The sequence below is a fragment of the Pteronotus mesoamericanus genome, unplaced genomic scaffold (assembly GCF_021234165.1).
Source record: "Pteronotus mesoamericanus isolate MK-2021 breed Mesoamerican mustached bat unplaced genomic scaffold, CSHL_Meso_final contig_33, whole genome shotgun sequence".
Classification (NCBI taxonomy): Eukaryota; Metazoa; Chordata; class Mammalia; order Chiroptera; family Mormoopidae; genus Pteronotus; species Pteronotus mesoamericanus.
Window position 1 is genome coordinate 4,046,585 of NW_026555135.1, and position 25,759 is coordinate 4,072,343.

A 25,759-nucleotide genomic window follows, 5' to 3' on the forward strand; every position below is an offset into this window, starting at 1 on the left:
GTTCTAGCCCAGGTCCTCTCAGACTTTGGAGAGTATCAAAATCCCCAAGGGTGTTAAAGCGGACTGCTGGGGGTTGTATTTTCCACCCTCTTGGGTGGGGTGAGGAGGGGCCTGGGAGGGCAGAGCCAGTGAAGATGAGCAACCCAGGTTTCCGAGAGGAACCCCCTTGAGTTCCCATCTTGACGGTACTGCTCCCTGCTGTGTGACTCTGAGTTGGTGGCCTCACCTCTCTGAACCCATTCTGTGTCTGGAAAGTGGACCAACGATGGATGACTGGGCTGCTTGAAGAGTGAGCTTCTTGTGTCAAGTGCCCGCCTGCCCATGGCACTCACCCAGGCCACAGCACAGCCTGTGATTCCTGGCCGGGTTATTGTTGGCGGGTTTTTGGCAGCAGCTCCATCTTCTTCATGCTGGTCTAGTTCAGGGAGGCGGATAGAGGGGCCTGTGAAGCTCTCCCGGCTGTGCTTGGGGGATGTGGGGTGGGGAGCAGCTGGGACCACCTTTCGGGGCAGGGAGAGTGGGCAGCTTTTCCATTCTGCAGGGGGGCGGATGGGGCCCCCAGAGGACGGACGAGGGACCGAGGCCTGGCACATCCAGCTCTCACTGGGACTGTCCTCTTTAGAGCAGGCCTCCGTGACCCAATGTCATACTCACATTGCCTTCCTCCGGACCATAGGGCCTTCCTAGAACATGTCAAATCCTTGCCTTTGGGGGAATCTGAGACTTAAGTAGGGCAGGAATTAGCTCAGGTCACACAGCCAGGACATATCAGAGCGGGAGCTGCAGCTCGGCCCCTCTCTGCCGTGCTAGGCGCTCCCCCCCGGTCCCCCGCCCCCGACAGCCCTACGTGCACACAGGCCCCCCCCGGACACAGTACACTTGCAGACGTGTACTCCCCCCCAACACACACATATTCGCACACCCTTCATATACACCCTCAAACAGCACAGGCTGCACAGGGGCACAATTCACGAAAACAACAAGCATGCATCGGCCTCACACGAAAATTTCACATAGGCACACGTGCTACCCACAAACATTTCAAACATTTCACAGAGACACCCAGAAAAGTGGCCTCAGTAGTTCAATTCTTGTATATGCAGCATGCATGAACCACACAACACAAGCACACACATTGGACATACATGATGTGCACACCAAACACCACCATCACAAACGCACCACACACATTGCCAACAAACACATGCCACATCCCATATATACAGCGAAGACTTAAAACACCCAGGCTCCCAAACTCAGTGCACACACATCAGACACAGTGCACAGCGCACAGATCAGCACGCCCTCTGCATGTGTGGATGTGGGCATGCACAGACATGTGTGTACATATGCACATGACCATGGGAGCCAGGCTGTGATCTTGCATTGCTGGTGACTCTGGTGTCCTCAGAAGGAGATGGGTCTTGACCACACATGAGTCGAGAGACTTCCTCTAGGAAGTGACAGACTTCCGCGCCTCCCAGGGGTCCTGTGACTAATCCTGATGGGATGCTGTGGGCTCAGAACCCCAGGAGTATGGAGGCTAGGCTGGGGTCCAGGGTGCAGAGAGCTGGATCCCGTCTCTTGATGCCCATTTTTGTCCCCATAACCAGCCCCTTCCTCTAGGTCTGGAAGCCTGGGAATGGGGGTTCAGCCATCCAGACTGCTGCCCTCTGGCCTCTTCTGTCTGCTTGCCTTCCCTCTCCCCTCTGTGCTGGGGCAGGAGACCTGGGTTTGAGGCCTGAACCAGACCCCTGAAACCAACCTCCCCTCTGCCAGCTCGAGGGCCCGCCTGGCCTGGGGCTGGGTTGGACTGTGCCTCGGGCTGGCAGAGGCCGCCTCTTGAGAAAGCTCCTAGGCAGCCCCCCGCCCTCTGTAGGCTCGCCCACCAGCATGGACACTCCCATCTCACAAACCCCTCCAGACCTTCCTGGTCCCCAGCCGCCTACTGCCCCGCCCTCTTGTCTCCTCCTAGCCAGACCTGTCAAGGTCGTTGCCTACCCCTGCTGTCTCTCTTTCTCCCCACTCTCCTGACTTCTTCCTCCACTGTCTCCAGCCCCATGACTCCACCCAGCCCCTCCCTGGCCCCCACATCTAGAACTGTAATGCACAGACACTCTTCTGTCTCCAGCTGCCTTGGTCCCTTAGTCACTTGGCTGCATTCTTTACAGCTGCTCAGTCCCTCCTTCCTGAATTGTCCTCTTCCCTTGGTACCTGCCAGGCCCTCTCCTGGTTCACGTCCCAATTCCCCAGCATTGCCTCCTGGGTCCTTGCGCTGGCCCTTCCTCTTCCGCTTCTTCTTCCACCTGATCTTCAAAATGGAAGCTCTTGGGTCTCCCTCCCGCTCTGGTCTTGGCTTCTTTCTCTCCTCTCCCTCCTCCAGGGGAGCTTCCTGCCCGGGGTCTCCCTTTCCTGTTCATCCATCCAGCCATTCACCCTCCGAATGGAGGCCAGATGGAGTCTCTCCAAACACAGACTTGGCTAGGTCACACCGCTGCTGAAAACCCTTTGATGGCCCTGGGGGTCCAAGCACATGTCACATTTCCCATTTTCCTGTCTCTTTCACTACTCAGGGGGGCCAGATTCCATATCATGCACCCACAGACATCCTCCATCTCCCCCTCTCTCCTTCCTGCCCTCTCCCACTGTGCTCAGTTATCTCTGTCAAACTCCCTCTCCCCTCTCACTCTCTCTCCATTTAGAGTTGCCAGAGGCGAGGGCTGTAGGAACTAACTTATGGGCCTCCCATACACAGGGGAGGCTGTGGCTACGAGAGTGAGAAAACCACCCTCCTCATGGGCTGCCCACAGGGGTGACCTTAAAGACATCCGGCCCAGTGCGCAGAAGGCCCAAATCAGCTCCTTAAAAGGCTCCGGGGGACCCGAGCGAACTGGCTTCCCTGCTCCTCCCCTCTCCTGCTGCCCCACTTTCACTGCAGGTTATGACCTCGACCTCTGTTCACAACACCCTCTGATATCCGCCCCATTCAGCTCCTCCATCCGCCAGCCGGACACCTGGCTGTTGGCCTTGGCTTTACCCAGGGCCCCGGCCTCATGTGCCTGGCCCTCCGGACCTCACCCCAGGACTCACCCCATTTCCTTTGGCTCGTCCCACCCTGCGTCTGGTGACTGAGGCTATTGCTGCATTGGTGTCACCTTTTTCCATGTAATGTGTCCATGGCAGGCAGGGTGGCCAGGGTGGTGTGTGTGGTGGGCCTTTGGAGGCAAGGTCTAGTTCTGCCACGGGCTGCCACGGGCTTGCTGGGTGACTTTGGAATGAACCTCAGTAGCTTCATTGAAAATAGGGGAAAATGAGGTCTACGTTTGCAGTGAGGATTAAAGTGCAGGTATTCCATTGATAGCAGTTCCTTCTTTTCAATGAAATAAAGACCCTCTCGTGGGCTGCCTGCAGGTGAACCCTTGAAGACACATGCATGGGAAGGCCTGCATCTGACCTTTAAAAGCCCCCTGGGCCTTAAATTGAGGTTGTAGTTGCTCTTTGGGTAACCATCAATGAAGCAAGAAGCTGAGACTGGGTGCTGGTTAGCTTGGGGCAACAGGGGGTTGGGAGGCAAGGGAGCGGTGAGGAAGAGGAGTGGGGAGAGGGGGTGCTGCCAGGGAGGGGTCTGGGAGGGAGAACTGGAGGGTTCGGAGGGGTTCACAGAGCTTGGCTGCATGCTGCATGAGGAAACACTCTCTTCTCTGCTTCCCAAGAAATCACCAGCAAACCCTCAACTCCTCACTGAAACACTAGGAAGTTGGGCTTGGTTTCAGGGCTATAACGAAGTGTTGAGTGTGGGCTCAAGGGGGATACAAGGGGGAACAAAGACTGTCCCCACTGCTTAGCTTTCTCCAGGCCCTGAATGTAGTGACCGAGTGGATATTACGATGATCTCGCAGCTGGAAGGATTCCGCACCTGGACACAGTGGTGAAAGGGGAAGTTTAGACAATCTCCAGGCCACTGGTTGCAGGTCCTGGGAGGCTATTATAAGTGCTAATAGGAATGTTTTCATGATAAAAATCCCCTCGGTTGACACCGGGGTCTGAGCCATGTGAGAGGACAAGATGGAGTTCGGCATGGGGGTGGGAAAGGGCTGGGCATCAGAGGAGATGGTGCGGGGGGCGGGGGGCCTTTGGGCGGGAGCATCGTGATGGAGGGCCCTGGTCGTCAGCAGCGGGGACAGTGCTGGGTAGGAAAGGGGCACGGCGAGGTCTGCGCTGCAGGTAGACTGGAGGTGGCATGAGCCTGCGGGGGAATGGAGGCAGGAGAGCAGCAAGGAGTCCGGTGCTGTCCCTGGGACCCAGGCGAGGGGCCCAGACAAAGGCAGAGGCTGGTGATGGGTGGGATGGACAGGGGGACTGACGGGGGTGGAAGGGTGAGAGAGAGGGCCGTGGGAAGGACAGGGGAGAGAGGGTGATCGCCCTGGCTCTGGCCAGGATGGCGCAGGGCACAGCCAAGGCGATCCTGGCTCATCGGGGCACGCTCAGAGTGCAGCCGGGCACGAGGCCTCAAGTCCAGCAGGAAGGTCCAAGTCAGCAGTGGAAGACGACTGCCAGCAAGAGCCTCCTTCTCTTGTCTGTGCATGGGGACTGTGACACCTGCCTCCTAGGAGTGGTTGTCTTCGGCTGCGTGAGCTAACATCCAGAAAAGCACTGAACAAAACAGAGTGGCATCCATATGTTATTCAATAGGAAAAGCAAATGGCTGGAGGCTGGACAAACCTCTGACACATGCCCACCTGGCCTTTCAGGTAGGGCAGGACACTGAGATCTGCTGTCCTCTCACCGCCCTTTCGTCTCCAGGGGGATTCCTGAAGCCGGAATCACCTAAGGGGTGGGGTCCCACCTATTACCCTGTGCCATACCATCCTCCCTCTCTGTCTGGGAAGTCGAACCCAGGGAATCTGTGGGCTGGGCAGGGGCCAGGAACCTCAAGGTGGCAGAAGGGGCTTCTGGCTCTCTCTGAAACAGCTTGCCTGCCCTCTAGTGGACTTCTGAAGAGTCTCGCACACTCGTGCTCTTGGGAATCCAGAGCAGGGGTGCAGCACAAGCAAGGCCAGGGACAGAGCGGGGACTAGAGGCTGCACGGCAAGCCCTCGGGGAAAGGACTGGGGCTTTGGTGTCCTACAGCCTCAGGTGAGCTCAGCAGCAAGTGGGGACCCACTTCCTAGGGCTGCAAGGACGGTCCCTGAGACAATGCACATACCACATGTTCAGTACATGTGTGGCCCTTTCCTCCTGCTCCACATCACTTCGCTTCCCCCTGTAAGAGTATAGACTCAGCTTTAACAGTCTTTTGAGTAAACCTGGATTTTTAAAAAAGATTTTATTTATTTATTTTTAGAGAGAGGGGAAGGGGAAGAAACATCAATGTGCGGTTGCCTCTTGCGCACCCCCTACTGGGGACCTGGCCCAAACCCAGGCGTGTGCCCTGACTGGGGATCGAACTGGCGACCCTGTGGTTTGCAGGCTGGCGCTCAATCCACTGAGCCACACCAGCCAGGGCCAAACCTGGATTTTTGTGCATTAATGTAGGTGAATTCCCTTAAAGTGAGGTTCACCTGCCACCACAGTGACCTCCTCCACCTCCCTTACCCTGCTATATTTCTTCTTTCACCAGGGTCACAGAAAGAAGGCTTAGACCCAGCCCTGCCCTCCAGAAGCCCCAAGTCTGCTAGACATGGTGGCAAGGATGCTGTGGAGCCAGAGGAGATGCCCCTCCCATAGCACTTGGGGGTGGAAGGCAATATATCAGGGAAGGCTTCCTGGAGGAAATGGCAAAGTAGCAAAGATGTGAAGGGTGAGGAGAAGTTGGCCAGAAGGGATGGGAAGCAAAGGGGCTGGGGAAGAGCACCCAGGCTGGTGAAAGGATTGGAGGTAGACAGTCCAAGGCAGCAGCAGGGGTGGTAGCCAGTAGAGAAAGAGCAGCCGGGGAAGCCACCGGCTGGCACACCCAGCATGCAGGATCCCAATGAAGCCTTAGACTAAGCAAATCCAGATGCAGGGAGCAGCCGAGGAGACCTCAGGAGCAGAGATGGCTCATTGAAGGCCTTTGGGCTAACTAGTTCATTAGCTTGTTCACTCATCCACTCAGCCTCCCAGTACGCACCTCTCCATGGGCACTGGAATGAAGGGATAAACTACATAATGTTGTTGCCATCAAGTGAGGGTCAGGCACGGCACCTACCTAATTACATACAGGGGGAAGCTGGGAAAGGTTTTCTGGAGGAGGTGGTTTTTCTGGTGGACTTTGAAGGATGTGTAAGAGTTTACCAAATGTTGCAAAAGGGCTTAGGTGATCTGGGTAGGGAAAACAGCAAGAGCAAGGCATGGCATCATGAGGCGCTCAGGGAAGAGGACACAGACAGGGCTGCCACGGCCGGGGGCTGAGTGGTAGGGGCCAATGAGGTGAGGACAGCGCGCATAGGGCTTCGAATACCAGGTTCAAGCATTTGGTTCAAGCACTTTTCTAAGGAGTTCATCCCAAATTGGGCCCGCCCGAAGAACCATGAATCAAGCAAGTCCCGATCACCTGGCCCTGTGAGGACCTTCTGGAGCCCCGTGGGCCCATCTGTCATCACAAGAACCCAGTCCCCTAGAGGTACCAAGAGTGTCCCATTGCTGAGAACCATCCCAAAGGAAGAGGAGTGTGGTCTCAGGCTGGCAGGGGAAGATAGGGGGACTTCAGAGGGACCAGCTAGCACTGACTGATCATGAAAGTCATAGTGTGGGGCCCCATCTTTGGGGTTCCACCTGGCATGTGCCCGGAAGCCCCATGCAAATGCTGGGTGGCTTCTCACAAGAGGAGGGCCAGCTCTGAGGCCTCTTCAGCCTCATCCGTCCTCACCCCATTTGCAGAAGAAAAAGTTGTGTGGCCCCTGAGGCCATCCCCTCCAGGAGCCTCTCAGGGACCGTTGCCATTTCTCTGGGCTGTGGCCGCACTGTGGAACCACCTCAGATCAGGAGACCGACTTCACCCTCTGAGCCTCTGTCTCCTCATCTAGAAAGTGGGCAAATAACTCATCTCTCAGAAGGTGCTTGTGGTTGAGACATTGTGAGTAGACGCTCCAGGCAGAGTCTGCCCCACAGCAGGCAGTGGGGAATGCAGAATAAATGAGCCCAGGACAGAGGAAACCAGCCCTGCCCCTGGCAGGGATGCGGCACAGGAGCCAGGTGGGCACTGGCCTTCCTCCTCAGAGACCTGGTTCCAGGCTGATGGAAGAAGGCGGGGAGGGGAGAGGACCTCAGTGCGTGGTGGTCTGTTTACAAGCAATGTGTCACCCTTGGAGCCAGAGTTCCTCCCGGAGCCCCCAGGTTCCGCCCCGGGGTTTGGGCGGGGGCACCTGAGAGCAGAGCGGCCTCAGTCCTCCTCAGACGGTGGGCAGAGGGCTGGGGCCGCCCTCCTCTGGAGGGGGACCCAAAAGTAAGGAGACCCATGGCTGGATGCAGACACACCAAGACATACAACCCACACGTGTACAAAGCATGCACTTGGACACACACCGCACATACAGACACGCATTGTGTGCGGAGGCAACAATATAAGGAGATTCACCACTGTTCTCAGACTGGTGCCCAGACAGACATACTTGGACACATGACATACACAGGTAAAGCAGCACGCATGCAGACACACCAAGGCCCATGTATATAAGATACGTATACACAACTCACACAGACACAAAAGTGCACATGTACAGAGCCATGGGCATGTCCCACAGACGGGTATGTGCAGATCCTCCCTTCTCAACACTCCCGCCAGAGGTGCATGGTGTTTCCACAGTCCTCTCCGTTAATCTCACAATGCCGTGGGAGGTAAGAGTGACTGGCCTCGTTTTGCATTTCAGGAAACTGAGGTGTAAAAAGGTTAGGTCTAAGATGAGCGGGCCATGGCATCTCCCAAGGCCAAATCCAGCACTTCCCACCACACAGCCACTCATGGCTCCAAGCATACATTACCCATATCCCTTTCACATCGCTGCTCTCTTACACACACACACACACACACACACACACACACACACACACTCACACACACTCTGCCTGGCCTCTGTGAGCACAACCATCAGGCAGAGCATTTTCCCAACAATTCCCAAGGGGTCTTTTGAAGAAGGACCAGTTTGTTTAGGGTTGAACCTGGCCCTTGGCCCCCAGCCCTCTCCCCCTTGTCAGGGAAATGAATCCCACATGCTCCTGGTCTGCCTGAGGGTTTTAGTAAACACTCTTTGATGTCAGAAGCCAGTTTAATGAGTTAGCTGTGGGTTTGTTTTTTTTCTGTAAGAAGTCTCCTTTTCTTTAGAATCAAGGCATTATCACTCTCCTGCCCTCCCCCCCCCCCCCCGAGATTCTAGGAGCTCACGACCTGAATTCCCAGCCCAGCGCTCACAGATGCTCCGAGGATTAGGCCGGCTCGGGGAGGAGGCAGTGTCCTCTGAGTATCCACTCTGGGCCGAGACCTGTGTTAGGAACAAGCCCTGCACGGGCCTTTCGACTCCTACTTTAGAGATGACAAGACTCCGAGAAGAGGTGTAATGTGAGAAGGTGGTAGCCCTGCTGAGCCTGGAGCCCTGTCTGCCCGGTTCCAGTTCCTGGTAGCTGTCCTGCTTCCTCCGTGCCACTGGGGCAGATGACCTCCTCCCCCTGCGCCTGGGCACCTTGGCTGTACAATGGGGACGGTGTTCTGGATGTGAGGGATAATGAGCTCTATACTAATGAGCTTTCAGAGTCAAAGTGATTTGTCGAGAACAAAGCACTGCCTGAAAGGAAGGGAATATTTCCATTTTTATTGCTTTTGTGTCAAGAGGCAGCATTTACCCATAGGATTCATACTAGAATGCGTCAATTAATATCGCCCCAAGGCACTTCTTAACAAGCCCCCAGTTGGCTGCTAGGGAGCTCGGCAAGAGAATTCTTTGAGGGGAGTGAAGCGGGAAGAGGGGCTGGAGGTGTCCAGGCACAAGAGACTCTGGGCTGGTGCAGGCCCCTGTCCCACTTTGTCCCTCTCCTCGGGGGCCCAGTCTAGGCCTTCTCTGAGCTCAAAGGTCCAGCCGAGCTCTGGCAGACTTTGGCAAAAGCCTCCCTGATTTCTTGGTGTATGAGGTCCTTCCAGGAATCCCTAAGGGAAAAGAAGAAACAAGGATAATAAAACCCCACCCAGAACAACAGGGGCAGGGATTAGGAGCCCACACTGCTTCCAAGGAGCCCTTTTCCCTTCCTTGGCTTCTCCTGATCCCTACATGAGTGCCTTTCCCATGTGAACTTCGGGGGACCACGCCCCAGAGAGGTGCAGTGCTGCTGACTCATCCGCACATGTGGCTTTGAGTCCAGAAGTCTCCCAGGGGATGGGGAGCTAGCTCAGCTCTGGCCTTTCTTGCTTAGGACATGACTAGGAAGTCCATTAGGGTGGGGGGCTCTGTGACTCTCTGGGTATTACAGGAGTCCAGAATGGGGACTCTGGACCCCCACCATGCACACATTCATTTTCACATTCGCTTCCCACATGTGCCCAGAGGAGAGCAGAGCTGGGTTATTGCCTTTGCACAGAAAAGTGAGCAAGGCTCTGAGGACTCACAGCAGCCTGGCGGGGGATGCTCCTGAGCCTGGTGAGCAGAAGCAGAGGGGAGAGAAGGGCCGCTGTATGGAATGTTTCTATGACACATGATAAGGGGCACTTCCGTGGGCCCCGCTGCCTGGGTTGTGGCTTCACCAAGACATGGAGAGGGCTTTTGCCCCCTTCCCCTAATCTCCACCAGTCTTCCCAAACTGCCCCAAATACAAGGATGAATAACGTAAGCAGATATGAAAAATATAGAAAGGGAGGAAAAAGCATCCTTAGAAAATGTGACTTAAAAAAAGTCAGACTACAGCAGTTCAAGTAAAATTTAGTTAACTGCCTATAAATGCAACTCTAAGACAAGTTCCCATCCAACTGGCATCTTAGCCCTTCCTGTAGAGATTCCGTATGTGTGTGGGTCTGTGATATCATTTCCAAGCAGGAGGGGCATGCGGTGGTGTTTCTATGTGTGTATGAGCATGCGTGTGTGTGTGCGCGCGTGCGCGCCTGATGCCTATGAGGAGTGTAGTGCGTTTGCACATGTGTGTGCACTTGCCTGTATGCGCCCTTGTGCATAGTCCTCTGCGTGCTCACTTGCCGGGTCTGAGCCTGCCCATGGGCCTCGGTAGGTGTAGGATTCTCCCCTGCCTGCCTGGGAGCCCAGGTGAATGATCTCTATTCTCCTCCCTCCCTGAGCCAAGAAGATGAGAATGTTTCTGGCACTTTCTAAAGCTTCTGTCCAGGAGTGGAAAAGTCATCAGCTGAGGGAACTTGGGATGACAAACGGCTGCCAGACCTGCTAGTTCCCACTCCCAGGACGGGCGGGTCAGGACAGCCGGGAACTGGGCTGCCCAGCCCCTGCATGACCAGGGCCCCGCTGGGGAAAGGTGGGAGCAGCATCAGAGCTGAGACCTGGGGACTAGGCCAGGGCCTTCCAGGTACAGGGGACAATGAGAGCAAAGTCCCTGGGGTGGAAAGAAGCGCAGTGTATATTAAGGAACAGTGAGAAGGCCCCAGGCAGGTGGCTTGGCAGCGGAAGGTGGCAGGAGAGATGAGGCCAAGGGGCAGGCACGGGCTGGAAAGAGCGGGGCCTCAGAGGCAACAGGAAAGAATTTGGGTTTGAGCCTCAGAGGGATAGGAAATCTCAGAGGGTTAAATGGAGAACTCTCATGTGGATCATGCTTGTGTTTTCTTTAAAAGATCACTCTGGCTGCCCATGGAGACCGATGGCGGGCCCAGTGGATGATGGGAAATGGCGAGGAGCCCCTGCAGTGGCCAGAAGAGAGGCGAGGAGGTGGGGAGCTGGCAAGTAGGGGGTCTGATGGAGGCCGAGCTGTGGGATTGCTGAAGATTCCAGGACAGCGTCCGGCTTTCTGAGGGAGGCCAGCAAGGCCATCCATGAGGAGAGAACTCTGCAGGACGGCCCAGCTGCCAGGTGGACCCAGGAGTCTGAGATGCCATGAGAGCTCCAGAAGGAAAGAATGAGGGGCAGTGGGAGCTGTGCAGTCCTGGGGCTCAGAGGGGTGGCGGGGGCCCGAGGCCCAGGAGGGTACCGTAAGCATCTGGATAGGACAGAGAGCCCCAGGAAAGAGCCCTGAGCATCCGCAGCATTGAAGGGTTGGGGAAAGGAAAGGAGCCCCAGGAGGATGAGCTGGAGAGCAGGGAGCACGGCCGGAGTGCCAAGGAGGCAGGGGAGAGCCTTTTCTAGGAAGCAAAAGGGCAAAGGGGAAATGATGCTAAGCAGTCAGGTTGAGAACTGCTCATAGGTCTAGTGACATGGGTGGCGGTCACCGGTGACCTTCACAGAGAGTTCCGGGAGGATGGGTGTGGAAGTCAGACTGCGGGGGCTGGGCAGGGAGTGGGAGGTGAGGAAGTGAGGTCAGCATCAGCAGATAGGCCTTCTGAGAAGTGCAGCTCCGAGTGGAGGCGAGAAGTAGGGTGGGAAGTGGAGCGCTGTGAGGTCAGGGGACTGCCTGCTCGCGGAGGGGCGAGGCGAGCTGGAGTAGAGGGCCTCGAGGGACAGGGAAACGGCACAAAGGGCCAAAGCCGCTCTCCTGGGAGTGGGTGAGCCGAGGCTGCTATGGTACATAGAAAGGTGCAGAGGGGACAGGGACCTGCCCAAGGTCACACAAACAGTCCATGTATTGGACCCAGGCCCCATCCTCACACCAGGCAGCCACACCAGTGAGCCTTCCACACAAATGCTTCCTGCAGAACTGAAGGGCCCAGGGCTGCGTGGAGGCCTTTCTGCAAACAAAAAAAGCTGGTTCTGCACCCGGGAGGCTGGCGTGTCCTTATAAAAAGGGTATATCTGTGTGTTCTGTCCCCTGGCGGCTTCTCTCGCCCTGTCCCCTCCCTGCCTCGCTAAACCCCACTGTTTCTCGGGGAAGGGCACTTGGAGTTGGATGGGGCCAGTTCCTGTCCTCTGGCACTCTCTGCCCCAGGGTTCCTGGGGTTCCCGAGGCCTGGGGGCGCCCTGGCAGCAGGGTGGAAAGGAAGTGGCTGCTGCAGCTGGCTCCCTGCCAGTCACCCCATCCACATCAATCCATCCACATACAGGACACAGCCTGTGCTGCCCTAGGGCTGCTCCTTTCCCAGGAAGCCCAGGTGAGTCCCACACATTTTTCATCTTTGAGAGACAGCGGGGGGCAGCTTGGGAGGGGGCCATCCTGAAAGAACTGAGAGGAGCCAGAGGGAAGTTCCGATAAAGGAAAAACTCCGGTCTGTGATGGGGTCATGCTGTGGGACCCTGTGTGGGCCCTGGCCATCCCCAGGCTCAGTGTCCCCACTGGCAGAATGACCTGTGGGCCCCTGTGGGCCCTGGGACCTTCTTATTTATAGGAAACTGTAATTCTCAGTAATTGACAACACCTGTAACCCTTGCCCTTTAACCGCTGCAAAAATAGCCTGAATGGTAACAAATGCCCAATAATATTTATCAACACGTTACCCGTAGGCGGCTCAAAATGGGAAGAGTCTATATTCTCAGCCACAGGGGAAAGGTTGAGCTAATCACGGCGCACCCACGTGTTGCGACCCTGATGCTATCGCTACCAGTGTGTTTATAAAAGTGCTCTGAGCAGTACAGGAGGCTCTCAGGACACGGAGCCGAGAGCTCCGATCCGAAGGAGAAGTCGTCGAAGCAGCATGATCTCATCCGCGTCAAATGCCTCAGAAACAGGCTAGCAGGAGCCCTGCTGAAGTGCTAACAGTGCTGGCTCTCAGGGGTAGGAGAGTGGCGATTATTCAATCATTAAAAAATTCTGTATTTTCCAAGTTTTCCGCACTGGACAGGTAAGACTTTTATAATCAGACAAATAACAAGTATCAAATTTCGCACCAAAAAAAAGGCCAAACTTCTGGGGAAATTCCTGTTACTCACCCAAGTTTGATGTCCAGAGGTGTGGGGAGGGGTCTGGGGAAACCTGCCTTCCCCATCAGCCAGTAGGTTTCCTCCACACCCTTCCCCTGGAAGAGACAGGAAAGAGGATTGAGCAACCTATGCAATAGAGAGCAAGGCAGTGGCACGCAATTCCAACAGCTTGGTGGAGGGCAGCCCGGAGCCTGGAGGCAGACTGTCTGGGTCCAGATCCTGGCTCTTTCACTTCCTAGCCGATTCAGTTTGGCCGACTGACTTGACCTCTCGGTGCCTCGATTGCCCCAATACCTCCCACAGTTGCTGTGTGGATTAAATGACTTAATACTTATCTGTCAGAGAAATAAATAATCAATCATGAATTCTCTGACCAGCAGATCTGGAATGCTAAGATGCCAGGATTCTATGATCTATACTTCTCCCCGGCTGCTGAAGGGCCCGGTGGCCTCCCCTGGGATGGGGCGCAGCTGCCTGGAGGTTACGAGTAGAGGGGGCACGAGGGGCGCTCGGGTCAGGGCTAGCTGGTCAGAGGTTCCAGACCACACCCTGGGACCGAGGCGGCCATTGCCCCTTGGAGCCCCCAGGACAGCCTGAAGGAACTGAGAGTGGCTTGCTGCCCTCCCCATTCCCTTCTGGCTTCCCTTTCTGTCGTCAGGGTGCTTCTGTTCCTCAGGACACCCCATGCCCACTCCTCCCAACAAGACACACTTGCCCTGACCTTACTCCAGCTCACTCTCCTACAACCTCAGATTCCAGGGCAAAGGATTGCACACTGTTGGCCCTCGCAGGCTTTGTGGCTGTGGACAAGTCACTGCCCCTCTCTGAGCTGTATCCTCCTACTCTAACACTCTGCGGCGCAGTGCAGTAAGTCCCCTGGAACACCCAGTTTCTGGGGCCCAGTCATATCCCTGGGCCCTTAAATGCCTAGGCTGCTCTAGCCTCCCTACCAGGCCTGACTCTAGCTGAGGGACTGCGGGAGAGAGAGCAGGTGGCATAGGGGAAAACCCATTCGCAGAAATACTGTACCATTTAATGAACATTAACGCTAAAAAAGGATGCAGAGGTTACAGAATTGTCTCTGCGGTGCTCATGTGCAAGTATTACCTAACATCACACCTGCGACCACAGAGGGCTTGTCATTAGACTGGCGGGTGCACAGAGAAGGCAGGAAAGCTTCCGCTGGGGCCGAGGAAGAAGAGAGCTCCTGGGTCAGAGCAGGCCTAGTGAGCGGTGACTTCTGTGGCAGTGTTCCCAGGGCTGAGCCGGGGCCCAGCCGTGCCATGGAGAAAGCGCAGGCTTTGGAGCCACGAGACCTGGGAGACAAGCTGTGAAACTTTGGACAAGTCACTTTGCCTCTCTGATTTGATTTCCTCAACTTATAAAATGGGGACATTGATCCCCCTTTCGTTACTCCTATGAGTAATAAACATGTTAATGTATGCTGTGCACCAGCATGCAGCCAGGGTAGACCATCAATAAAAGTAACTTCTCTGCCCCGGCCCTTCTCATGAGAAGCCAAATGAGAGAGCAGCTCCAGGAAGAAGCGTTTCCTTAGAATGTGGGGAGTGGAGAGAAGGTGTGAAGGTGGTCAGCTCTATCCCCAGCACCAGGCAGGCAGTCCCTTTGGCCACATAAGTCAGGTGAGACTCTCTCCTGCTGCCCACAGACACGGACCTTTAACTTTTCTCACCAATACCAGGAAATAAAGCCTCTTGCCTTTAGCTCAGTCTGGCCTCTGATGTCAATTCTGTAGCCTTCATTCAGGCGGAGCAGCGTCTGGACAGTGCTTCTGCTGACGTGGATTCTGTATGCTGAGAAGAAAGGTAGTAATCCAAGTCGCCGCCTGGTGGCAGCACTCCTAGAGTTTGGTGGAATCCTTAAGTGCCTCTAATAGCCCCAGTTCCAGCCAGTAACACGCACAATTCTGATTCATGCCACACCCTTTGCCTGGCTCTCTTGTTTCTCCACTAGGTAGCTGGTCCCTAAAATAGAGGCCTTGAGGAAAAGCACAATTCATAAATTAGGTGGTAAGAGGAACTCAGGATGAAGTCAGAACCTTCAGGAGCAGGATTTCCACATATAGGGAAGTCCATGAAGGCTGAGTCAGAGCAGAGAAGCAGTCTTTTTTTCTTTTAAAAGCAGGACTCCCCAGTAGGGCCACCACGTCTGGATATGCAGGACGGGCACTGAATGACCGTATGGAGCCCACAAGCAGTGTGGCCAGCAGCAGAGGTCTCAGGGCTTCAACTTTTTGGCGGCTCTAACCAAACCACAGAGTGGCTCCTGCCGCCAGCAAGAACCAAAAGTGGCATCTAAAAATTGGAGGGGGCCTCCTCATTGTAAAAACGGCAAAACCAAGACCCAGAGGAAGAGCGTTTTGCTCAAGGACACTAAGCAAACCAGCTGCAGTCAGAGCTAAGACCTAGGTTTCCTGCCTCTTGAGTCATTGTTTTCTCCACTAATTTTCTCATGAGATCATCACAAAAACCTCGTGGAAAGTTAAAAGAACCAGTGACATCTCCTTATACTTGCTTTACTAACAACTAGGGTGCGCTGCCACCAGGTGGTGATTTGGTCACTCAGCACAGTTTCAAACAGCCAGGCTGCAGAGGTCATTGAGACAGAGCCTTTCCCTGGGCAGGATAGAAATAAGAGACACTCACGTAGCCCTGTGGACTCCATCCGAGATGCGGTGTTAGCAGTGTCTCCAAAGAGGCAGTACCGAGGCATGGTGAGACCCACGACCCCGGCCACACAGGGCCCTGAAACCCAAATGTGCTTAGTGAGCTCCAGCAGGTTCTGGAGCACAGAGAAGTCCCCACGACAGCCTTACCCTTCCCACCCGCACTGCTGTCCCCACCCCACATCCTGGGCTCCAGCCAGGGGTGAGGATGAAGCTATCCGGAGTTTCCAGCAACATCTAGAGAGGAGATGACATCTGTGCCAGGTTCCGGGCTGGGGGGGGCGGGGGCAGGGGCGGGGGGAGGGGAGGCAGTGGGGACACTGATAAATCAAAGACAGTCTCTACTCCTGGCTCAGTGGGGAGATGTGCAAGCTGTGATCAATGGTGTGAAGAGAAGCACCAGCACGGTGCCAACCCAGAGAGGGAACTGCGACCCGGCCCAGCGGACTTCCTAGGGGGGGCGGTGCATGAACTGTGTCTTGAAGGATGAGAGGATGAGTCCGCAGGGAACAGCAGGTGCCAGGGCACAGAAGCAGAGCCCACGTGTCTGTGGGAAACTGCAAGCAGCTGAGTTTGGTTGGAGGGCCAAGCAGAGAGTGGTGGGAGGTGAGGCCCGAGGGGTTAGCAAGGGCCTTGGTGACGAAGGGGGCAGGGCATTTGGCCTTTCTCCGGTAGGAGAAGCTATGGAGGGAGAAAGGAATGGGAGTATCCGAAGGAGAGATCAAACACCCTGAGGTTTCTCTCAGACCCATCGCAGCAAACATTTAGTTGTTCGCATGACCACAAGAGGTCTCTGGCCTGCCTCTTCCATCACACTATCTGCTCCTCGGCATGGACTTACATACTCTTGACAGATGCTGAGCCAAAAGAAAAAAAAAAAGATATGCGAATCTCTAAACACAGATTCTGTGATTTATAACACCTTAAAATAATAGGAAGAAAAGAAATGTGAATTTTTTCTATCACAGAGTTTTAGAATGTCTGAATTCCAGAAGCACATCGTTGGGGTTGCCTCAGCCAGTAAATACCCCAGGCAGGGCTGGGGGATTGGTCTGGCCCATCATCCCCACAGCCCCGAGCCCGTACCTGAGTGCAGCCCAGCCCTGATGCAAATGGGCACGTTGGGAGCGCGCCTCATCCGGAAGCTGCCCACAGAGCTGAGGATGTCCAGGGCCATGTTGGCAATCTCAGCCGCATGCCGGCTCCGGTTGCGCCAGGGCAGCCCCGATGCCACCATGTAGGCATCCCCAGTGGTCTCCACCTAGAAATCATAGCCTTCACACTCCAACGTCAGAACACACTCTCTGTGGTCTCCCCGACATCCCACACAAGGCCACCCTATGGGAGCTCACAGAGACATCTCTGCCAGGCCTCTGATGTCACTCTAGCCATGACTGGGTCTACTTATTTCAGATGGCCTTTGTCCGAGTCGCAGGCAGCCATGCCTGTCTCATCTCCTCTGACCCCAGGGCATGAGATCCTTGAGGGCAGATGCAGGTGCCCTGTCTGCGCAATGCCACCATGACAGATCAAAGTTTCGTCTGCAAAAGAGCATGTGTATATTGAATATATATCCTGGTTTCCAAACCTCATTGGCCTTGCAACACATACTGAAAAGAATGTAGATTTTGGAATCAGACAAGAGTGGGTTCGAACGCTGGCTCTACCGTTTACCTGGGGCAGACCACTCTACCTGTGTGAGCCTGTTTCTTCTTATGGGGAATGCATAGTAAAGATGCCGTATTTAAAGAACTAGGCAATTCACAGATACTAAATAAACGTAGACTTCTCACTCCATCATCATCATCATTTCCTTGGCTAATGGTTTTGGAAAAGATAGAATCCAGAATCTCAGAATTGGGAGGGACTTTAAAGGCCACCCACCCTCCTCCCCGGCTCCCGTGGCTGTCCTGGCCTGCTCATCTCTCTGAATAAGAAGGTCCTTCCTTCTCGGGGTGGCCTCTTCTCCCTTCAGGCAACTCTGACTTTCAAAAATTTAGTTGAATTGAAACTAGCCCCTCACCTCTACCGTCTGAATTCAACCCACAAACTTTTCCTAAAGGTCTTCTCTGTCCCTAAGACCCTGTTCCAGGAGCTGAGTACACGTGTGTACCACGGCTTTCCCCCTGGCCATACACCAGACGAGCCAAATTGAAGATAGCACCTGCCCCTCCGAGTCTTCCCCTCTGCAGCTAAAGAGCTCAGTTCCTGTACTGCCTCTCCCACAGCCAGCACATCCTGGCACTCCCCCGCCACCCCTCCTCTCGCCCCCCTGGGCTGGGAAGGAGAGCCCTCCTCCTAACCAGGCATGGCCAGCCACTCTCCCTTTGTATCTGGTCAGCCATAATGATAGTGATGATGCTTTCTCTGCCCACAGAGGGCGCTGTAGTTCAATACACAACATTAGCTGTGGACTGTGCCCTACTATTGCGTCCCCCAAATCTCTCCCTCACCGCAGCTGTGTCTGCTCTGACACCAGGAAGTGATCTGCTCCAGTCACACCACATTCTGCTCAGTTAAATTTGCTGTTTGTGGCCAATGGCTTAAAATTCACACCCCATGACCTAGCAATCAGGGTCTCCTATGATTTGCAGAATTTCCTGACTTATTCCTAATATTTGCTCCTGGCTCCCCAAGCTTCAGCCTAGCGGGGACCTTTCTACTTTCCTCAGAGACACAGAGACACATTTGCTCATCTCCAGGACTTGATCATCAGGTCCCTCTGCCTGAAAGGCTCTCCCCGAATCCCTATCTGTTGAAAACCAAGCCCTCCATCAGCCCAGCTCACACCTGACTGAGCCCATATAATCCTTCTGGTCACCAGCTGGGGAAAAAATTTTTCCCTCCTGAGGGCTGTGTGACCTCCCTCCCTGTCCATGTCACCTGTTGTTGGCCACCCAGCATTTATGGACTGGTGGCGAATGTGGCAGGGGCAGGGCTACCCCACCCAACTGTGTATATTTCCACAGAGGAGGGAGACCTCCCAACCCACACCCCAGGAAAGGAAAATATGAGTGAGCCCCAGCTTTCTCCCTGCCTTTCCCCTTCTTGGAAGAAGGCAAGAGTAAGTGCTGAAATAATTGTATAGCAGTTATTATGGACTAGACACTGTTCCAAATCCTTTACAAATATCACGCATTAGATCTTCACAGGAATTCTGTGAAATAAGTATTATTACTATTGCCATTTTGCAGATGGGAATGGGGCCAGAGAGGTTAAGTCACTCACCAACATCACACAGCGTAGATCTGAGCTTGGTCAGTCCAGCTCCAGAGCTCGTACGCTATGCTGCCTCTTGATGCACATGGCTTGGCCTTTTCTCTCTCTCTCTCTTTTGGGGAGAGAGGATCTGCCTGCCGTGTGGCGTTTCCCTCTGATCCTACCCTGCACGAGGTTAGCACATGTGTCTGGGCTGAGACCTGCCTCTCACAGACGGCCTGGGAGACCTGCTGCCTGATGGGCCCCACCACCAGCCCACCAGGCGTGCAGCTGCAATTCGAGGACAATGTACTTCCTCTAGGGACCCAGCACTAACTCAGAGAGGTGACCCAAGATCCAGACTGGGGAGGAGGAGCAGCGGAAAGCCACATGGTGGCCATACATCCAGGCCACATTCTCCAAACTGCAAAAGTTGACCTCTAGCCCTCCATCTGCCTGCTGCCTGAGCTGAAAGGGAGAGCACTGTGTAATCAACCCCAGCAACAGAAAGCTGGCCAGGCATGGGATCCACTCTCTAGGAACTCCGACTCATAAGCATGACCTCTCAAAGACTTAATTAGATCTTAGTTCATGGCTTCAAGTGAGGGCCGTGACTCCTAGTACACAGCTGTGGTCCTTTCGCAGATGGGAGAACACAGCCAGGGGAGAGGTGAAAACAAAGGCTTCCATACTGACAAACACAGATGTGAATTCTAACTCCACCACTGGCTTGCTGTGTGACCGTGGGTGAGTCACCTACCTCTCTGAGCCTATGTCCTCACCGGTACAATAGGGATAATGATCCATCTCTCTGAGGGGTTCTGGAAGGGCGGAATGAGATGCCCTGTGACAGTCCCTAGGCTGGTCCACCCCCCGTAGATGCTTCCCTAGGTCCGATGCCCCCCGTCCCCGGTCTGTGCTTTCAGGGAGAGGCCTCAGTGGCTGCACCTACAGTGCTACACTCCACAGTGAGTCGGCGAGTGAATGAACGATAGCACTTTGTTTCATGTTACTTAGTCTGCAGAACAATTGTAAGCCATAAACACTTTCATTTCTGTTTACAAATGAGAGCTGGAGGCTCAGAGTGGTGAAGTGATTTGTCTAGGGGCACTTGGAAGTATGGCTGGGGCCAGACTCACCCCCTCCGGCAGCTCACGTGGACTCTGCTCTAGAGTTCTTTCCACAAAAATGCTCACTCAGCGTGTGCTGTGAGGGAATTGCAGTCCCCCATGGAACCCGGAAATGGTTGCCTGGTTGCCTCCCAACCCAGACTGGATTAAAGAGCAGTAACCAGATCCTGCTGGGGATGGAGGGGAAACCAAGGCGGATGGTGGGAGTGATGAGAGACACGCTCGCACATCGTGAGGAACGGGCGTCCTGTTTCCCCACATCTGGAGGGGTGTGCGGGCCTTGTTTTATTTCATTTCACTCTGCCAGAAAGATGCAGACCTCTTGGCCAGAGTTCAGAGTAGATTAGAAGGTGTGATTCAGAGCTGGGAGGGACCCATGTGTGAGAAAAGATTAACAGGGGAAGATGAGACAGGCCAGGGGTGACTCAGGGCAGATCAAAGCTGCAGGGCTCAACAAGACAGACAAGATGCGGAATCTTTTCCTGGGGCCCATGGGGCCAGGGTGGCTCTGGAGGGAGAAAGGAAATTCAGCCAACACAGGAGACTAGGCCTCAGCGCCACAACCTGGGGCAGGAACGCGGGGTCCTGAACAGGGAACAGGAGGGACGCTGCATGCCTGGAATGTCAACGGCTCAGGTGTCTGCAGGTCAGTGTTGGGCAGTGTGATGCGGTAAAGAGAGCCAGGTTGGTAGAGGCGGTGATGTGGACATTGCAGATTCCTATTCTGGCTCTGCCACCTACCAGCTGTGTGACCTTAGGCAAGTCACTTCTACTCTGGGCCTCAATGAACAACTCATTCAGTGAACATACGAGTATATTTCCTGAGGACCTACCATGCGTTGGACATGGCCAGGCGCTGGAGACAGAGAGACTGTTGGAACCATAAAGTGTGGCTGTGTTGTCTGAGACAGTTATGAAGGCATCACACGGGAGTTCCTAACCGTGTCTGGAAGGGCAGGGAGCTCCCCGGAGACCAGGATGACCAGGGGAGAGCCAGGTGAAGACGAGGGAGTGGTGTTCCAGGAGGAGGGAACAGCATGTGCAAAGGCCTAGAGGCTACAGAGAGCAAAGCAGGTATGAGGGATATAGAGGCCTGTGGAGGTGGAATGACAAGAGACGCAGCTGGGGAGGTAGGCGGAGCCAGGTCCAAGAGGACCCTGTGGGCCACTGTGAACCTGTGGCTTTATCCTAAGGACGTCCATATCATGGGGATGGCGAGCCCGCCTAACGGGGTGTCTTGGGACTTCTACACAAGTTCCAATTGCAGCTTCTTATCCCACTGAGAATATGGAATTAGATAAGCCACCTCAGTTTCCTCATTTATTAATTAGGAGTACCTCATAGATTATTATAACGATTAAAAGGGTTAATATACACCTATAAAGTGCTTAGACTAGTGTCCAGTATATAGTAAGCACTCAATAGGTACTGATCATTGTTGTTGGTATACTGTACATAACGCTATCAGCAGACTGCCTGGACCTTTGAACACTTAGTTCTCCCCTCTGAAGCTTCCTGTTTAAGCATCGTTTCCACTCTGGCTTCAGCCCCAAGGCCTGGCCTTCGCCGCCGCTGTGTCCTTGGAGAGCTGTGGTAGGAAGGGGGATGGAGGTCACAAACAAAGGTTAAGGCCAGTCGAGCTTGAGTATGGCCGATTCCTGGGACCTCCCTTCCCCCCTCCCCTACCTTGTTGGAAGCTGATCCGAGGCCCCCAGCAACTGGATCAGAGCAAAGGACAGGGCTGGGGTGGGAAGGTCGCCACAGCAGGCTCAGAGGGGCAGGAAGCTGGTCTCAGTTTAGGCAGAAGTCCTAAAGTCCAACCATCCCCTGCGACCCCTTCTCCTTCTGGGGCTGGGGATCGCTATTTCTGTTTCATAGATAAAGATACAGATGCCCAAATAGGGGAAGCCATTTTTCCAAAGTCACAGAGAAGCTAGTGGCTCTGGAGCCAAAGCCAGGACCAAGAGGCACACAGATCGTGGAGGGTCTTGAGAGCTCTGCCACGGCGGCCCCCGCTGCGCTCTCCATGCCCCCGCCCACCCACCGCCAGCCCACTTCACGGCCAGCCCAGCCGTCACAACCATTCAGCATCCGCCACAGCCGCCGGGCCCACTCTCTCAAGCCTTGAGCTTTAGTACACGTTCCCCCGCTGCTCACGGGGAGCCACCGCACCCAGACTGACCAGTGCTAGGAAGACAGCACCTGTCCCCAGAAGGCTTTCTTGCTCTTTATTCTGCATGTCTGCCCTTGGCTGGATTGAAGGCCTTCTCAGCCTTCTCTGCCTCCCCTGATCATCAGCTTCACTGTGGGTTGCCTTCACCTTTTACCTACAGCACCCTGAAGGCAGGCACAGGAGCTGGCTCGCCTGTCTGCCCTTGCCCAGCTAGCCTGGGGGAGGCTGAGAGGCCATGTGGACCAGAGCTGAGTGGTCCCAGCCAAGGCTCCAGAGATGTGAGAGACCCAACCAAGATCAGCAGAGCTTCCTATCTCATCTGACCACAGGCGAGTGAGTCCCATCAAGTCCAGAGAACTTTGCAGCTCACCTATAGGCTTGTGAGCAATAATAAATATTTATTGCTTATACTCGTGGAGTCTGGGGTTATTTGTTACACAGGAATAGCAACCTAACAAAAACACATGACTAAACGAATGGAAGTAAATGCATGACATAAACATAGTGGAAGAGGGAGGAGACATAGAATGCCAGCCTCCTGGTACCCTCACCTTGTATACATTGTGGCTGCCCAGAACAGCATCGAACAGCGTGTAGAGATCCTTGAGCAAGCTCAGCACGTCAATGGGCTCACTCAGGGCTGAGATGGTGGTGACACCCACAATGTCACTGAAGTATATGGTAACTTGGTCAAAGTACTCCGGTTCCACAGTTGTTTCAGTTTTCAAAGCTTCAGCCACAGACCTGGAGGGGTGGGAAGGGTCAGAGTCATAAGATAGGAAGGTCCCTTTTCCACAGTTTCGAGGTGGGGGGCGGAATATTTAGGGGGAAATCCTTGGCTGAGAGTCAGGAGATCTGAGACAGGTATGGTGGTGTGTTGGCTACCCTCCAGCAAATACCTGTCTCTCTCTGGACATTACTTTTTCCAAAGTGAGACAGGGGATATTATACCCTCTCCTTGGCCCTAAGAATGCGACAGAGCAGAGATTCAATACCCAAGTGCCCAGCACGGTGCCCAGCACATGTCAGGGCTCTATGAAAATATGTTGGATAAATAAACAACAAATGAATTGAATGAATTCATGGAACCCAGATTTACTAAGCACCTACTCTGTTCCAGGCCCCATGCCCAGAGCCACCGAAGCTAGAGACACAATCAAGTCCCAAGGGGTCACTCACGGAGAGAGCATCTGGGAGAGCAGCCTTTCCGTCTTCTGCCTCTCCAGCTGCAGTTCCTCAGTCCGCTCCTGGATCAGGTCCTCCAGGTCCTGCGAGTACTTCTCCAACATGTGCAGCATGGAGTCGGCAACACTGGTCTTCTTGCCTTGGTTGATGCTTTTGAACTGAAGATGGAACAAAAATCCCAATGTATCCATGAAGACCTGCACATTCAGCCCATAGCGTGGTAGTGCTGGCCACAGGAATGAACCCGACACAGTCCCTGCCTGGAGGAGATGGATTGGTGGGAGCCAGTTATGTAATAGATGGGGACAGCAGCTCTGAGGAGGGAAAGCACAGACAGCTGGGAGGAAAAACGGCTTAGTTCTGTACGGGGCAAGCTGAGAGGGCTTTGCAAAGGAGCCCGTGCCCACCCCAGCATTACCATTAACAAACACTAGCACTATTGCACTGGTTCTTACAACAACATTGGGGACAATGCACTCTTTGTTCTTCTCAAAGATGGAAGGATGGATGGATGGATATGTATGGATGAATAAGTGAATGGATAAATGGGTGGCTAGAAAGGTAGGAAGAATATATGTAGATTATTTATATAATAATCTACTTCTATCTCTCTATTTCTGCCTATGTTCTTAAGTATTAAGAAAATAAAGAAATGCCACAAAATGAAACAGCAAATATATAAGGACACTGTGACCAAAGGAGAGTAAAGTTGAAAAAAGACAAAAAAAAGCTAATCTAGGAGTGAGGCCTCTGTGCAAAATGCATGCTAGAACTTGGCCAGAAGTTTAGATATGAGCTCCCTAAGAACAACAAAGGAAAGAGGAAAATATAGATTACATGACCCACGGGGCCCACAAGACAATGGAGCATTAAACTAGTTGCTCAAAAGAAACACACTTAGTGCTGGCACTGAGCAGAGAGAAACACCTCTCTTAGGCCTTCCTACGAGGACATGCACGTGTGGTTATAAACCGTACCTTCAACAGCAGCCTTACAACCTCTGCTTGACAATGTTCTGCTGTGGCTGGGGAGCGTGGGGGCAGGGGAGTGCGGGGATAGTTGGGAGAGGCCTGAAGATGTCCCCTCGGGCTTGGTGGTTGGCCCTGAGGGAGCCATTAGCCCGTTCAATCAGGCCCACACACCCGCTGCCCCATAGACTCGTACAGACTTGCCTCACCCCTCCCTCTGCAGTCCCCGAGGCAGCCCGGGGACCCTGGCGCCCCTTGCATCTCCTGCTCGTTCCACAGGGAACCAGCCCTGCCACCGCAGTCGCAAACAGCCTCTCAGCTCCGGTGCCAGGAGGGGTTGGGGTTCCCAGTGCCAGCTCTGCAGGCGGATGAACCTGGGTGCGGACTCCAGCCCTCAGTTACCTCAGGCAAGTCCCCTCACCTCTCTGTGCCTCAGTGTCTCTCCTATAAAGCCTAGATAATAACAACATGGCTTTTCGAACTACAGCAAGGATTAAATAAAATACGCAGAGCACTTAGCATGGGGCTCTGCTCTCAGGAAGACACTCAGAGGGTGCACCTCAGGCCCCACCCTCAGGGGTTATGGTGCCGGCCTGTTGCCCTCTTTCTGCACAGGCTTCTAGGCCCCAGGGATAGCCTGGGGCTCCCACTGGGCAAAGTGAGGTGAATTGATCAGCCATTCCTTGTGAGTACCCAGCTCCTCCGGGGAGCACTGACCTGGGTGTAGATCTGGTCCAGGCCGGGTCTGTCCTCCAGAGCCTCCTCCCAACACGGCTCCATCAGCTGGATGCACTCAGGTGGCCCATGGTCAGGGGACACGAGTGGCCGGCCCAGGGGAGGGGGCGATGCCACCTTTTTGATGATTTCTGCAACAAACACTATGTGTGTGGTGGGCCTGACGTCTCCAGGGGGGCCGTGGAAGGAGCTTGGGGTCCTGAAGGGAGAGCAGGGCAGGCCTGTACGGTGCGGGGATGAGGCCTTGAGGGTACTCCTTGGCCCCTGTTCCTGGCCCCAGGGCATGCTAACCAGGGGCCACAGAACTATTGCTTTCCTGGGCCTCCCCTGGGTGTGACTAGGGAAAGGGCCTCTGGTCTCAGGAAAGGGCCTCCCTCAGGGTATGGCTGGAAGAGTGGGGTTTAATTTCTTGGTCTGCCGCCACCTCTCTGTGAGAAGGTGGGCAAGGCAGCGACCCCTCTGACCCTCAGTCTCCCCATCTGTGAAATGAGAGTAATAATCTCTCTTCTTGAGAGGGTGCTGAGGAAGGAGATGATAGACTTTAGGTGCCTGGCACCCCGCAGCCTCTCCGCCACCCCCAGATGCTGTTGCTGCTCTGCTGCCAGTGAGATCCCCCACCCCCGGCCTTCCAACCAGCCCCGCCTCCTGGAGGCCTGCGGGCACCCACTCCCCCCACAGGCGAAGCGAACTGCCTGCTTGTCATTATCACCCTCACCATCATCATCGTTTCCCCAGGGCGACCCCTGCCATGGATCTTC

At 54.5% G+C, this 25,759-nt stretch overlaps 1 protein-coding gene across 1 annotated transcript in view; it reads right to left on the bottom strand.

Moving 5' to 3' along the window:
- Nucleotides 1-9,018: 9,018 nt before the first annotated feature.
- Nucleotides 9,019-25,759, bottom strand: part of LOC129072688 (guanylate cyclase D-like) — a 31,994-nt gene continuing 15,253 nt past the window's right edge. The window contains 8 exon segments of the mRNA XM_054576184.1: nt 9,019-9,115; nt 12,936-13,021; nt 14,646-14,740; nt 15,593-15,691; nt 16,699-16,873; nt 22,665-22,857; nt 23,293-23,456; nt 24,984-25,132. Coding sequence (XP_054432159.1) covers nt 9,019-9,115; nt 12,936-13,021; nt 14,646-14,740; nt 15,593-15,691; nt 16,699-16,873; nt 22,665-22,857; nt 23,293-23,456; nt 24,984-25,132 — 1,058 coding nt within the window.